General features: G+C 58.8%; 2 protein-coding genes across 3 annotated transcripts; both read left to right on the top strand.

Annotated features, from left to right (window-relative positions):
• The first annotated feature begins 2,676 nt into the window (after positions 1-2,676).
• NAGLU (N-acetyl-alpha-glucosaminidase) lies at positions 2,677-9,776 on the top strand. The gene is made up of 6 exons (XM_059380900.1): positions 2,677-3,092; positions 4,743-4,890; positions 5,776-5,922; positions 6,109-6,194; positions 7,030-7,286; positions 8,334-9,776. Exons 1-6 carry the CDS (start codon positions 2,704-2,706, stop codon positions 9,542-9,544), a joined length of 2,238 nt encoding a protein of 745 aa, XP_059236883.1. The 5' UTR covers positions 2,677-2,703; the 3' UTR covers positions 9,545-9,776.
• Positions 9,777-9,872: 96 nt separating this feature from the next.
• On the top strand, positions 9,873-12,109 carry HSD17B1 (hydroxysteroid 17-beta dehydrogenase 1). Of its 2 annotated transcripts, XM_059380903.1 has the most exons (6): positions 9,873-10,366; positions 10,461-10,628; positions 10,759-10,938; positions 11,059-11,152; positions 11,602-11,779; positions 11,866-12,109. In XM_059380903.1, exons 1-6 carry the CDS (start codon positions 10,270-10,272, stop codon positions 12,088-12,090), a joined length of 942 nt encoding a protein of 313 aa, XP_059236886.1. In that variant the 5' UTR covers positions 9,873-10,269; the 3' UTR covers positions 12,091-12,109. The 2 variants fall into 2 exon arrangements, with proteins under 2 accessions (XP_059236886.1, XP_059236885.1); XM_059380902.1 differs by having other exon boundaries at positions 10,759-11,152.
• Positions 12,110-13,655: the final 1,546 nt, after the last annotated feature.

Genomic DNA, 13,655 nt, shown 5'->3' with positions numbered 1-13,655 from the left:
ATTTATTTACCTGACAGAGATCACAAGTAGGCAGAGAGGCAGGCAGAGAGAGGAGGAAGCAGGCTCCCTGCTGAGCAGAGAGCCCGATGTGGGACTCGATCCCAGGACCCGGGGATCATGACCTGAGCGGAAGGCAGAGGCCTTAAACCACTGAGCCACCCAGGCGCCCCCTCCCCACTTTTTTTTTAAGCAAATGCTTAAAAATGCTTCATCCAGTTGATGTACCTTAATTTCTTCGATCAGCCCCCTACTGTCTGCAGAGAGTTCCCAGCCTGATGGGGAAGATGAACAGAGACAGTATGACTTGTCCGGAGTAATCCTCGAAGCTCCTGCCCAAGCATCCATGAGCTCGGGCCTTGAAGGCTCTACCAAACCCGTCCTAATCTTTCTCTGCTTCAGGCAGCCCCCACCACTCTGGATGAAGCCACATCCCACAGAGAGGCGCCCTGACAACCTGCGGCCCAACTCCCCCAACCCTTGTGTGCCCTAAAACCCAGAAATGCTGGTCAAGTGTTCCCGGTAGGGAAATCTGACAAGTCTTACCTGGAGCAAAGAGCGTTTGGAGGGGAGACTGGAGGGGAGTGGAGAGAAGCGGGGGAGGGGGGAGGTATAGGCTATGGCCCCAGGAGGGCACAGCTCTCTGGGCTAGTCTTGGAGCTGCTCCCAGGGAAACGGTGGGAACCTTCTGGTACCAGAAACTGACAGGGAGCCAGAGCTGCTCACTGACCTGGGAACAAGGCAGAGGGCCTGCAGTTCCTGCCTGTGGCCCGGGAAGGGACAGAGGAGGAGGAAAAGAGCTCTTTGAACTCCCATGTTCTCTTTTGGTTCGGACTCTGGATTCTCTGCACTGGCAACTCTTCCTCTGACCCCTCCCCTTTCTCTCAGCAGTTCACTCAGGCCCAACACTTTAGAAAAAGCTACCTCTGCCTCCAAAAGGACCCAGAATCCTCTTAGGGAGTGTGGTCCTCCCAAAGGGCCCAGCACGCAGCCTGAAAAGTTGCATCATTTGGGAACGGTGGCAAGAACAGTGGGAGTTAGGAGGTCCAGGTTCTAGTCCCAAACATGTTCTCCTACGGGTTACTGATCTCAGCCACGTCACTTCCTTTCTCTGGCTGTCAGTTTCCCAGGAGGTACAATGAAGATATGGGGTCCACCTGTCCTGTTTTGGCTACCCTTTAAGGATCAAACAGAGAGCCTTTGACCACACCCCCACCCGTTCCCCCACGCCCCTGCCCTGTCCCACCATGGTCAGTCCAGATTCACATGACCTATCTCCTTCCACTTCCTGATCTTTTAGTTCCTCAAATCCGCCCAGCTCTTTCTTTACCCTTCTCTAGTCTTTTAAAAAAATATATTTTATTTATTTATCTGACAGAGAGAAAGATCACAAATAGGCAGAGAGGCAGGCAGAGAGAAGGGGAAAAGCAGGCTCCCCGCTGAGCAGGGATCCCAGGACCCTGAGACCATGACCTGAGCTGAAGGCAGAGGCTTAACCCACTGAGCCACCCAGGCGCCCCCAGTCTTCATACATACATTTTCTCTGCCGGGAATGCTCTCTCCTCCCTCCTTTCCTAGTCAATCCCAATTTAATTCAAATTAAATGTTGCTTCCTTTTGGAAGTCTTAGGCCGGGTACCTATTGTGTTTCTTCACAGCATCACAACTTTATGTTACAGTGGCCAGTGTCCAGGGCAATGAATTGCAAAAAGAGCAGAGGAACAAGCAGGACAGAGCTCGTCTATTCTCCCAGGGAGGAAAGGGGCCAGACATCCCAGAGAAGTCACCTGAGTTTCTGACAGGCTGGATCTTTTAAGGGGTTTTGAAGGATGTGAGAGGGTTGCGACACTTGGCCAGGTAGAGCAGGAGATGGCAGGTTCTCTGAGGGGCTCTGTCCCGGGCTCATCTGGGATATGGGGAGAGAATATGCTCCGTAGTTGGGGGGTCTACTTTCCGAGGATGGAGAGCACAGAGAAAAAGAGAGGCAAGTGGACACCTGTGAGTTTTGTCTGTTAGCTTTGCTGGGGTGGGCCAGCGGGCGGACTTTGAATAGATTCCTTTCAATTCTTTTTAGGAGTAAATGAATTTATTAGAGCACTTGAGCGGGAAGGGGGAGGGGGCAGAGGGAGAAAGAGAGAGAGAAGCTCAAGCAGACTCCCTTCTGAAGCCAGTGGGGGGCCAGATCCCACAACCCTGAGATCATGACCTGGGCCAAAATTAAAAAGTCAGAAGCTTAAAGGACTGAGCCACTCAGGCATCCGGATTCCTTTCAATATATGTAAGTATTCAGTTTCTAGGTTTTTCCTAGAGGAGAGTGCCTGTATCTGGCACAAAATAAAACTCCAAATAAAAATCTGTTGGGCAGTTGCTGGATGGAAGACAGTGTGAAAGCTCTTCAGGTACAACTGTCCCTGAAGGTACAGTTCAGGTACAACTGTACCTGAAGACGCTTCTGAAGGGCACCGGGTCACAGCCCGGGCTTTTGACGACACGGGTCACGCGCTCCCACACCACGAGCCGTCAGGAGACACCCCCGGGACTCGGGTCTGGGACCCGGAAGCGCGGTCTTTCCCCACCAGGCTGGGGCGCTACCTTCTGCGCCACGTGGTCTGAGACCTGCAGCTGATTGGGCGCGGGCCGTCCCGCCCCCTAGTCAAGTCGCAATTGATGCCCCGCGGGCCCCGGGCCAGCCCGAGACCGCAGGACCATGGAGGCAGCAGCTGTCGCCGCAGTCCTGGGCTTCCTGGTCCTGGCCGCCGCGGGCGGCTCGGCCGGGGACGAGGCCCGGGAGGCGGCGGCCGTGCGGGAGCTGCTGGCCCGGCTGCTGGGGCCCGGGCCCGCGGCCGCCTTCTCGGTGTCGGTGCAGCGCTCCCTGGCGGCCGAGTCCGGCCTGGACACCTACCGCTTAAGCGGCGGCGGCGGCGCCGGGGCGCCGGTGCGGGTGCTCGGCTCCACCGGCGTGGCCGCCGCCGCGGGGCTGCACCGCTACCTACGCGATTTCTGCGGCTGCCACGTGGCCTGGTCCGGCTCTCAGCTGCGCCTGCCGGAGCCGCTGCCCGCAGTGCCGGAGGAGCTGACCGAGGCCACGCCCAACAGGTACGAGGCGCGCCTGCCCGCGGGGTCCCACACCGCCCCCCGCACGCCCCACCCCCGGCGGCCGCCTGCACCTGCCTCCCACCTTCCGCCACGGGGCGCCCTTCTCTCAGAGGCCCGGCCGCGCCCCGCGCTAGATAGGGCACCGAGACTGATCCTAGCGCCGGCCATAGGGTCGCTCTTGAATAAGTCACGTAGCCTCTCAGAGCCTCAACTGGCTCATCTGAAAAATGGAAACAGTGACATCTATCGCGCAGTGTTGGTCGTGAGGATCTGCCCCGTGACGGGCGTAGAATGTGTGGTGCACAGTTAGTGGCCAGAAAATGCTATTCCTTTCCTTCCACCTTCTCTTGGAAGATGCTGCCCGAGGAATGACACCCACCGCCTCACAGCCTCCATGCTGGCGCTTGTCCCACTGCAGGGAGGTGCTCACACTTCCGTCTCCACATGTGGGGAGGGGGACCCCCCCCCCCCTTCCAGGACAGGGACCAGCGTTGCCGTGGAGCACTTAACCACTGTGCAGAGGGGGGCTCTGGAAGAGTTGACAGGAGATGCAGTGCGCTCTCCGGGACTCCTGCCTGGCCGCGGCTAGGGGCACCTCAGAACAACTGGGAGGCCCAGGCCCTGAATGGGAGGGCTTCAGGCCCCTCATAAGAAAGTTCTTGGCATCTGGGAAGAAAGGTTCAAGAACAAGCCGTTTAGAGAAGGGACAAAGATTTATGAAGTCTAGAAGTCAGAAAGGTGCTACTTCACAAATGAGCCATCTCTCATCCCAGATGAAGCGTTTTTTGTTTCTCAAATTAGCTATCCACGTAGAAAGAGGCTTACTTTTTAACTTTGGGTGTTTTAAAGATTTTATTTATTTGAGAGAGTGACTTGAGTGACTGTGAGCAAGGGGGCAGGGCAGAGGGAGAGGGAGAAGCAGGCCCCCTGCTGAGCAGGGAGCCCAACGTGAGGCTTGATCCCAGGACCCTGAGATCATGACCTGAGCCGAAGACAGATGGTTAGCTGACTGAGCCACCCAGTCGCCCCTAACTTTGGGTTTAACCTTTACTTGGGTGGTTAATTTTTCCATTATTTTAGGGGTGCCTGGATGGCTCAGTGGGTTAGAGCCTTTGCCTTTGGCTCAGGTCATGATCCCAGGGTCCTGGGATGGAGCCCCGCATCGGGCTCTCTGCTCAGCAGGGGACTTGCATCCCCCTCTCTCCGCCTGCCTCCTCTGCCTGCTTGTGATCTCTGTCTGTCAATTAAATAAAATCTTTTTTAAAAATGTTTTTCCATTGTTTTAAGGTTGTGATTCGGGTTGTGGAATTACCCATGGGGAGCAATTTTAAGAATGTCCAACTTTTGCAGCTTTTACTACTGGAGGGAGTGGGGTGTTGTAGTTTTCCAGAATGGCTTTACTTGGGTCACCTTGTCTCCCGAGCCTCCCTTCCCTCCTGCCTCAGTACTGAGTCTCAGTGTCTCAGTACTGAGTCTCCGTACTGGGTCCTGGAGTGAAGGAGTGGACGGCCACAACTCCTCCTGTCTGAGCTCGATCTGGGGTGGGGGGGCCTTGTTTCCAGGGAAAGGGACACTCAGAGTTTGGGGGACCCTCTACGCTCAGAGTCATGATGCAGCTCAAACCCACCCTGTCCCCCTCCCCCCTGGCAGGTACCGCTATTACCAGAATGTGTGCACACACAGCTACTCCTTCGTGTGGTGGGACTGGGCCCGCTGGGAGCGGGAGCTGGACTGGATGGCACTGAATGGCATCAACCTGGCACTGGCCTGGAGCGGCCAGGAGGCCATCTGGCAGCGGGTGTGTGTCCCCCTCCCCTCTGGGTCCCTGCATCCCCACAGCCCAGGCAGGGTCTGACACACAGAATAAAGACTTTAGAGGTGTTCGTGGCGTGCATGATGGCCCAAGCTGTCCAGAAGCAGGCTTCCATTGCTGAGCCGAACACAGAGGAGCACTTGCTCGGAGCTGGACCCCAGCACCCCACTAGAAATGCTAAGGAGTCGGGCTTCCCTCTCTCCCCATCCCCACAGCTGGTCAGGCCGCTGCTTCCATGGGTTCTGTCTTATCGGCAGCCCTTGATCTGCCTCATCATGGGCCTTTTTCATGGCCCCAGTGCAGGCTGTTGCCCCCTCTCCCTGGATGACCCCCACTCCTAACCCCGCAAGAGCCTCTGAACAGGACTCCTGGCTCTTAAGTTCCACCAGTGTCCTTTCTGAGATGCAAATCTGGGAGAGACCTGCTCCTGTCAACACACGGAGGAGCTCCCCTCCCCTGCAGGCATCCTCCTGGCCTGGGGGCTTCCGTGCCAGGGCCCTGAGGGCTCTGGCTGCTGGAGGTGGGGGCGGGGAGGGTTGATGGGTTCTTTAGTCTCCCTGCAGAGCTGGCCTAACCCGTCATTCTGGCCCGCCTCGCTCTGTGAAGCTTTCTAAGACCCCTTCCCCGTTTTGGGGAGAGCCCGTTTGTGCCTCACCTCACTCTTGCAGCAAAACTGACCAATAAGTCAACTCCCTTGTTCACAGGCCTGTTTCTCCTGGACTGTGGGCTCCTGGCAAGGGTCACATTTTGTCTTAGTAACGCTAGGGCTCAGCCCAGAGAAGAGATGAGTGAGCGTTGAGCACATGAATTACTGAGTAGGGATGAATGTATTCACCTGTGTTTATGTGCGGGGCTCGCCCTCCTCCTCAGGTGTACCTGGCCTTGGGCCTGACCCAGTCGGAGATTGATGAGTACTTCACTGGCCCTGCCTTCCTGGCCTGGGAGCGCATGGGCAACCTGCACTCGTGGGGTGGCCCCCTGCCCCGCTCCTGGCACCTCAAACAGCTGTACCTGCAGGTAAAAGGACTGGGAAGGAAAGGGGGCAGCATTGGACAGTGCCACGAAGTCTTGGGCCGAGGAGGGGTGGGTCTTTGGCCAGCCTTGGGGCTCTTAACTAGGCCTTGGGGACTCAGTGTGCCGTGGGGGAGTGAGGGCCTCCGCCTCAAGGCCATGCCCATCGCCTTCCCCCTCCGTTCCCTCCAGCATCGGATCCTGGACCGCATGCGCTCCTTTGGCATGATCCCGGTGTTGCCTGCCTTTGCAGGGCACGTCCCCAAGGCTCTCACCAGGTAATGTCCCCCCCTCACCCTACCCTGCCCTTGGACTTGGCTTGAGGGGGAATTTATTTTTTTCCTGCAAAACGTGAAGCTCTGGATGTGGGCCTGGGCTTGATTCCTGGCCTTCCTCTCTTGTGGCTGGGAAAAGTCTCCGAGGCCCAGCTGAGAACCCCCCCCCCTTCTTCAGGTAGCCTTGCTGGGGCCCCGAGCCTTGTTAGCACCTCCTCCGCGCCCATGAACACCCGCTTCCCACCATTGTTACAGGGCTTAGTGCACTGCTGCTGGCCTGGCTGGCCACCCCCTCCCCTCCCGGCTGGGTAGCAAGAGCCTCATTCTTACATTCAGCAAGTGCTTGTCAGACCAGGCTCTGTGCTGGGTCGTGGGGATGTAGCGATGAAGGTGCATTGAGTTCCACCCCTGCTGTGTGAGAGGTTGGCAGGGCCATACCGTATAGTGATATGGGCAGAAATATATGTGGGTCCACTTCTCTGTTTAGGCCCCTTCTGCCTGGGGAAGAGGGGCAGCCAGGCCTCAGAGCAGAGGCAGCCCTGGGCCAAGCATTGAAAAATGAGTGTTGCTTGTTTCAGCTGGTTGGGGGGGGAGGGGAGAGAACAGAAGCTTTACAGATGAGATGAAACTCAAAGGATGTTGAGAAGTAACCAGCTACATAAGCAGGGAGGGAGGAGAAAAGGATTCCAGCCACAGGACACAGTCTGTGCAAAGGCACGGGGGCACAAGAGACTGGAATGTGTTCCAGGAACTGCAGATAAGCCAGGGAGGCTGCTGGTGAAATCTGTATCAGCCTCCAGTAAATGTTTGGATTGCCCCCTGCTCCCTCTCCCACCAGGGTGTTCCCTCAGATCAACGTCACCCAGCTGGGCAGCTGGGGACACTTCAACTGCTCCTATTCCTGCTCCTTCCTCTTGGCTCCAGAAGACCCTCTCTTCCCTGTCATTGGGAGCCTCTTCCTGCGGGAGCTGACCAAGGAGTTTGGCACAGATCACATTTATGGGGCCGACACTTTCAACGAGATGCTGCCCCCCTCCTCGGAGCCCTCCTACCTTGCCGCAGCCACAGCCTCCGTCTACCAGGCCATGATCACAGGTTCGGTACCAGGGAGAGCCGGGAAGGCGAGCCCCCCACCCCCAACCCTCAGGGACATGGGTGCGGCAGAGGTCAGGGAAAAAAAGACAGCACTTGACCGTTTACCAAGCACTTGCACACATACACCGTCTCAGTTAACCATACTGTGGGTGGGAGATGAGCTCTGGAGCCAGACAGCCTGCTCGAACTTTGGCCTGTGTGACTTGCAACAAGTTATCTCCCACCCAGTGCCTCAGTGGCTTCATCTGTAAAATGGGGCTGCCTCATAAGCAGAATAATGCCTGGCCCAGAGTAAAGTGCCATTAAGTGCTGGCTATTGCAAATATTTCATTTGGCCTCTGCCTCCGAGCTGAGGTAGGTAATGCGGGCCAGAGGTTAGGGGATGTGTTCAAAGCCAGTGGGTGCCCTTCCTGGTCCTCCAGGAACCCAGTGCTTTGTCCTGCCACTTACAGGGCGGGGCAGAGAGGGGTCAGGTCAGCAGTGGCTGGGTGAGGAGGCCTCCATGTCAGCCAGGAAGGGAGCACATTGGCTTAGGCTGCTCTGAGAGCACTGTGGTCCAGGCCCTGTGGCCTCAGCCTCGTCCCAGAGCCTGTCGGGTCTGCACATTCTCCTGAATCGGAATGACTCGGGCTTGGGCCCAGGCACATGTTATAACTAGCCTTCTGGGTAATTTTTTTAAAAGATTATTTATTTATTTATTTGACAGAGAGAGAGAGAGAGATCACAAGTAGACAGAGAGGCAGGCAGAGAGAGAGGGAGAAGCAGGCTCCCTGCTGAGCAGAGAGCTCGATGCGGGGCTGATGCAGGGCTCTATCCCGGGAAGCCTGAAATCAGGACCTGAGCTGAAGGCGGAGGCTTAACCCATCGAGCCACCCAGGCGCCCCCTTCTGGTAATTTCGAAGCTTCATAAAGCTTGCCCACTGTGATCGAGTCATTTAACTTCTCTGGACCTCGGTCTCCTCATCTATAGAGCGAGGTGAATGGCCCCCTACCCTCTTGCCTCTCATCAGTCCTCTCTCTGTCTCCCTGCCTCTGCCCCAACCACAGTGGACCCTGACGCCGTGTGGCTGCTCCAAGGCTGGCTCTTCCAGCACCAGCCCCAGTTCTGGGGGCCGGCCCAGGTGAGAGCCGTGCTGGGGGCAGTGCCCCGCGGCCGCCTCTTGATTCTGGACCTGTTTGCCGAGAGCCAGCCCGTGTACCTCCGCACGGCCTCCTTCCACGGCCAGCCCTTTATCTGGTGCATGCTGCATAACTTTGGGGGTAACCACGGTCTGTTTGGGGCCCTGGAGGCCGTGAACCAGGGCCCTGCCGCAGCCCGCCTCTTCCCCAATTCCACTATGGTAGGCACGGGCATGGCCCCGGAGGGCATCGGCCAGAACGAAGTGGTCTATGCCCTCATGGCAGAGCTGGGCTGGCGGAAGGACCCAGTGGCTGATTTGGAGGCCTGGGTGACCAGCTTTGCAGCACGTCGGTATGGAGTCGACAGCAAGGAGACAGAGGTTGCCTGGAGACTGCTTCTTGGGAGTGTTTACAACTGTTCTGGTGAGGCCTGCACTGGGCACAATCGCAGCCCCCTGGTCAGGAGGCCGTCTCTGCAGATGGTCACCACCGTCTGGTACAACCGATCGGCCGTGTTCGAGGCCTGGCGGCTGCTGCTGGCAGCCGCACCCACCCTAGCCAAGAGCCCCACCTTCCGCTATGATCTGCTGGACGTGACTCGCCAGGCAGCCCAGGAGCTGGTCAGCCTGTACTACACGGAGGCGAGGACCGCCTACCTGAACAAGGAGCTGGTTCCTCTAATGAGGGCGGCCGGCATCCTGGTCTACGAACTTCTGCCAGCCCTGGATGGAGTGCTGGCTAGTGACAGCCGCTTCCTGCTGGGCACGTGGCTGGAGCAGGCCCGCGCGGTCGCCGTCAGCGAAACCGAGGCCCGTTTCTATGAGCAGAACGGCCGCTACCAGCTGACCCTTTGGGGGCCCGAGGGCAACATCCTAGACTATGCCAACAAGCAGCTGGCGGGGCTGGTGGCTGGCTACTACGCCCCCCGCTGGGAGCTCTTCATGCAGATGCTGGTTGAGAGCCTGGTCCAAGGCCGTCCCTTCCAGCAGCACCATTTTGAAGAGAATGCCTTCCAGCTGGAGCAGAGCTTTGTCTTCAGCACACAGAGGTATCCCAGCCAGCCCCAAGGTGACACTGTGGACCTGGCCAAGAAGCTCTTCCTCAAATATTACCCCCGGTTGGTGGCTGGGACCTTGTGACAGATGAGCCACCCTTGGGTGGTGGTCTTTCCTGAATTCCAGGCCTGGGCAGGCTCCCAGGGCCTGGAGCTAGACGAGCAGGTCCCCAGGCCCCGGCAAAAGAACTCAAAACCTGCCAGAGGATCAGGCATGGGAAGGTGGGGCGGGGGTTGAGCTGCCCTCCTCCTCCTCTCCAAATTTGGGATCAAAGTGCTTTTTTAATACAACTTAATAAACTGGTGAGTCCCCTGGGCTTCTCAGAATGTCACTACCATGATGCCTGGGAGGACTTGGGCTATAGGATGGACATTGGCGTGAGGCTCTTTCTCCCTGCCCTGTTTCTGATACTAACACCCGACCTTGAAACCGGGAATGCCCTCCCAAAACGTCCGCAGCCAACTTTGGAACCTGTAATTGTCTCTATGGGACAGAGGCACACCCAGGGGAAGATGTGCCCAGGGCACTCAGTGCCCACATCTCCTAGTCGCAAAGCTTTGCCTTGCCTCTGACCAGCCACCAAAGAACGGGTATTCTCAGCAGGGGCCTCATCTCCACCTTGACCAGGAGCAGGACAAGGAGAGCAGGCCCCATACCCGAAGGAGGGCTCAGCCTTGAGATTAGGTTGGAGACACAACAAGGGGTGGGGACCCCGAGGGCGGGGGCGGGGCGGAGCAGGTTAGCTTAAAGAGCTCAGAGACCCGAGTCTTGAGCGGTGCACTCCCTGGACCTCTCCCCACGGTCTCCCCATGGACCGCACAGTCGTGCTCATCACTGGCTGTTCCTCTGGCATCGGCCTGCACCTGGCCCTGCGTCTGGCGTCCGACCCCTCCCGGAGCTTCAAAGGTAGTTGAGAGGCTGGGATGGAGAGCCCGGGTCCAAGGGGACCAGGTAGTGGTAAGCAGGGAATTTAGATCCTCATCTTCTTCCGAACTTCCAGTGTATGCCACGCTGCGGGACCTGAGGGCGCAGGGCCCTCTGTGGGAGGCAGCCCGGTCCCGAGGGTGCCCTCCTGGCTCCCTGGAGACGTTGCAGCTGGACGTGAGGGACGCGGATTCTGTGGCCGCTGCCCGGGCACGCGTGACCGAGGGCCGCGTGGACGTGCTGGGTGAGCCTCCCCGCAACACGCGTGCAGAAGCCTCCCCGGCACTGTGTCCAAACCAAAATGTCCTGAGGCCCAGGGACCTGCTGGGTCCGAGGACAGAGAGGCAGGCAGGGTCCGACTTCTCTCCCCTCAGTTTGTAATGCGGGGCGGGGTCTGCTCGGGCCGCTGGAGGTGCATACGGCTGGCGCAGTGGGGTCCGTGCTGGACGTGAACGTGGCCGGGACGGTGCGGACACTGCAGGCCTTCCTGCCCGACATGAAGCGCCGCCGCTCGGGACGTGTGCTGGTGACCGGGAGCATGGGCGGCTTGATGGGTGCGTGGATGGGGCGGGGCCAGCAGGAGGGGCGGGGCCTGTGGCAGTGCCTCTGGCTGTCTGGGGCTCCCGGTGGCGACCCTCCCAGACAAGTCTCCGAAGCCTCTTCTCCCCTCGAAGGGCTGCCGTTCAACGCGGTTTACTGCGCCAGCAAGTTTGCGATCGAAGGTCTGTGCGAGAGTCTGGCGGTTCTCCTGCCTCCCTTCGGGGTCCAGTGAGTCAGCGCCCCGCTCCGGGGACCCCTGCCCCCTGACTTTGGGAACTCCAGCCCCCTGTCCTGTTGGAGCCTCTCTCAGGCGTTCTCCCTGGCCCCTCCCCACTGTGGGTCACAATTATCGTGTGCCAGGGCACTTGCCATTCCTTACCGGGCCTCTGCTGCCATCCAGCTGGGAAGCCGAAGAGGTTAGGTGACTGGCTCAAGGTCACACAGTAAGGGAGCTTGCCAGGTTGGAATTCCGATGCAAATCTCCCTCACACCCCCGAAATGGCTGTGGGAGGGGGGGAGGCAGGGGTGCTTTTCGGGCTGTAAGGCTCTGGTTACCTCGGCGGCGCCGGCTCCCGGGCATAGACCCTCATCTCGCTGGTCCTGCCCTGCCCGGCGGCAGGGCTGGGGTCCGGCCTGCTGGCTGCGCCCCCCTCCCACTCGCCGCTTTGGGTCCGCAGCGTGAGCCTCATAGAGTGCGGCCCGGTGCGCACCGCCTTCCTGGAGAAGCTGGAGGGCGTCGCGGGCGGCGTGCTGGACGGCGCGGACGCCGAGACCCGCCACCTCTTCTCCCGCTACCAGCGCCATCTGGAGCGGATCTTCCGCGAGGCGGCGCAGGACCCGGAGGAGGTGACCGAGGTAGGGGTCGGGCGCGGTCCCGGGAGCAGGGACAGCGCGCGGCGGCGGTGGGGGCGGGGCGGGGTACCCAGCTCCTGTCGCGGCAGGTCTTCCTCGCCGCGCTGCGCGCCCCGCGCCCCGCGCTGCGCTACTTCAGCACCGAGAGCTTCCTGCCGCTGGCGCACCTGCGTCTGGCCGACCCCAGCGGCTGCAGCTACGTCGCCGCCATGTACCACGCGGTGTTCGCCGACGATCCCGAGGAGGAGCCGAACGCCTTGGCCCCCGGCGGCCCCGAGCTCTGCGCTCCTCCCGCCTCCACCGCCCCGCAATAAAGGCTTGGTCCGCCGCTGTCTGCTGCTCTCTCCTTTGTGCCCCAGGGGCGCGCGGTTCTGTGGGACGGCGCCAGGCTGCCGGCTGCACTGCTCCGGTGGGACAAGTGGCGCGTGCCGCGGGTGGGCGATCTGGAAAGATCGTGGTTAGCCCGGGTTATAGCTGTGCGGAAACCGAAGCCCAGAAAGAGGAAGAGGCTAGCCCGAGGAAGGACAGGGCGGCGACGCATGGATTCCCATGCGGTGTCTGCAGCAGGCGTTAGGTGGACCGGGGAAGGGCGAGAGCCAGGTTGTGACCCCCCCCCCCCCCACACACACACTAGTCATGGGATATCAAGCAAGGGCCTTAACCTTTCTCCCACTGTTCTCTTACCTGTAAAATGGGTATAAGACCTATGTCATGGAGTATATGGGGGTGCCAACTGAGCCACCTGAATGTCCCTGGGATGGAGGTCATTTATTTTTTTTTAAGATTTTATTTTTTTATTTATTTGACACAGAGAGAGAGATCACAAGTAGGCAGAGAGGCAGACTGGGGGTGGGGGAAGCAGGCTCCCTGCTGAGCAGAGAGCCTGATGCGAGACTCAATCCCAGGACCCTGAGACCATGACCTCAGCCAAAGGCAGAGGCTTAATCCACTGAGCCACCCAGGCACCCCGGGACGGAGGTCTTAATAGCAGGCCCTGATATTCTTTCTACTACTAGTGGTGTTACTATGGTAATTGTGTTCCCATATGGAAGCTAGATATGTAAAGAAGAAGCAAAACTAAGTGAGTCAAAAGGACACAGCTCCATTCGTCCTCCTCCTGCCCAGGCCCTTGACAAAACTTAGCTGGATGGATGCCCACCAGCCCAGAGGCTGCCACTCACTAGGTTCAGCTGAAGCTCCAGGCCAAGTGGGTGCCTGAGGGGCTATCCTTCCTGCAGGCGGGGGAAGGCGCTGGGGTGGCAGGAACCCGTGAAAGGGCCTGCAGGGTTGTCCAGCCAGTCTCTTTCTAAGGTGCTGGGTGCCAGAGGAGGGCTGGAGGATACATGGAGAATAGGCTGGAGGTTGCAGACAGAGGAAGGGCAGGGGTACCCAGAAGATGGGACCAGGGAAGGGACTAGGAGATGCAGAGGGAAATGACCATTTGGAGAGGGGAGGGTCCTGGCTGCAGAGAACTTGGGAAGCTGGAATAGAGAGGAAACTGCTGGGGTTTTGTGTGGAAACTGAGGGGGGCCGGAAGGAGTCACCCCATCTTGGCCTGCTGCTACTTCCAGGTAGTTGTCTTGCTGGCTGCTTCTGCTCCTAGGACAGGGGACCTCAGCCGGCTCATCCCTACCTATCCCCCTGCCTCGCCAGCCCAGATGGTTCTGCTGTCCCTTCAGGATCCAGCAAGGCCACAGAAGGGGAAAAGACCATGCGGCATGAATCTCTGGGACATAGGACCTGCTCTCAGAGCCCAGCTTCAGTCCCCCAAGCTGTTCTTTTCTTTCTTTTTTTTTTTTTTTTAAAGATTTTATTTATTTATTTGACAGAGAGAGATGACAAGCAGTCAGAGAGGCAGGCAGAGAGAGAGGAGGAAGCA

The sequence above is a fragment of the Mustela nigripes genome, chromosome 16 (genome assembly GCF_022355385.1).
Source record: "Mustela nigripes isolate SB6536 chromosome 16, MUSNIG.SB6536, whole genome shotgun sequence".
In the NCBI taxonomy this organism is placed as follows: domain Eukaryota; kingdom Metazoa; phylum Chordata; class Mammalia; order Carnivora; family Mustelidae; genus Mustela; species Mustela nigripes.
Note: the sequence above shows the minus strand (reverse complement) of the source record. Positions and strands in the feature narration are given on the sequence as shown.

Coding starts and splice junctions, on each gene's coding strand:
- NAGLU (XM_059380900.1), top strand. CDS start 2,704: ATGGAGGCAGCAGCTGTCGCCGCAGTCCTGGGCTTCCTGGTCCTGGCC. Junction 3,093..4,742: donor ACCGAGGCCACGCCCAACAG/GTACGAGGCGCG, acceptor CCCCCCTGGCAG/GTACCGCTATTACCAGAATG. Junction 5,923..6,108: donor TCAAACAGCTGTACCTGCAG/GTAAAAGGACTG, acceptor CGTTCCCTCCAG/CATCGGATCCTGGACCGCAT.
- HSD17B1 (XM_059380902.1), top strand. CDS start 10,270: ATGGACCGCACAGTCGTGCTCATCACTGGCTGTTCCTCTGGCATCGGC. Junction 10,367..10,460: donor CCCCTCCCGGAGCTTCAAAG/GTAGTTGAGAGG, acceptor CCGAACTTCCAG/TGTATGCCACGCTGCGGGAC. Junction 11,780..11,865: donor ACCCGGAGGAGGTGACCGAG/GTAGGGGTCGGG, acceptor CTGTCGCGGCAG/GTCTTCCTCGCCGCGCTGCG.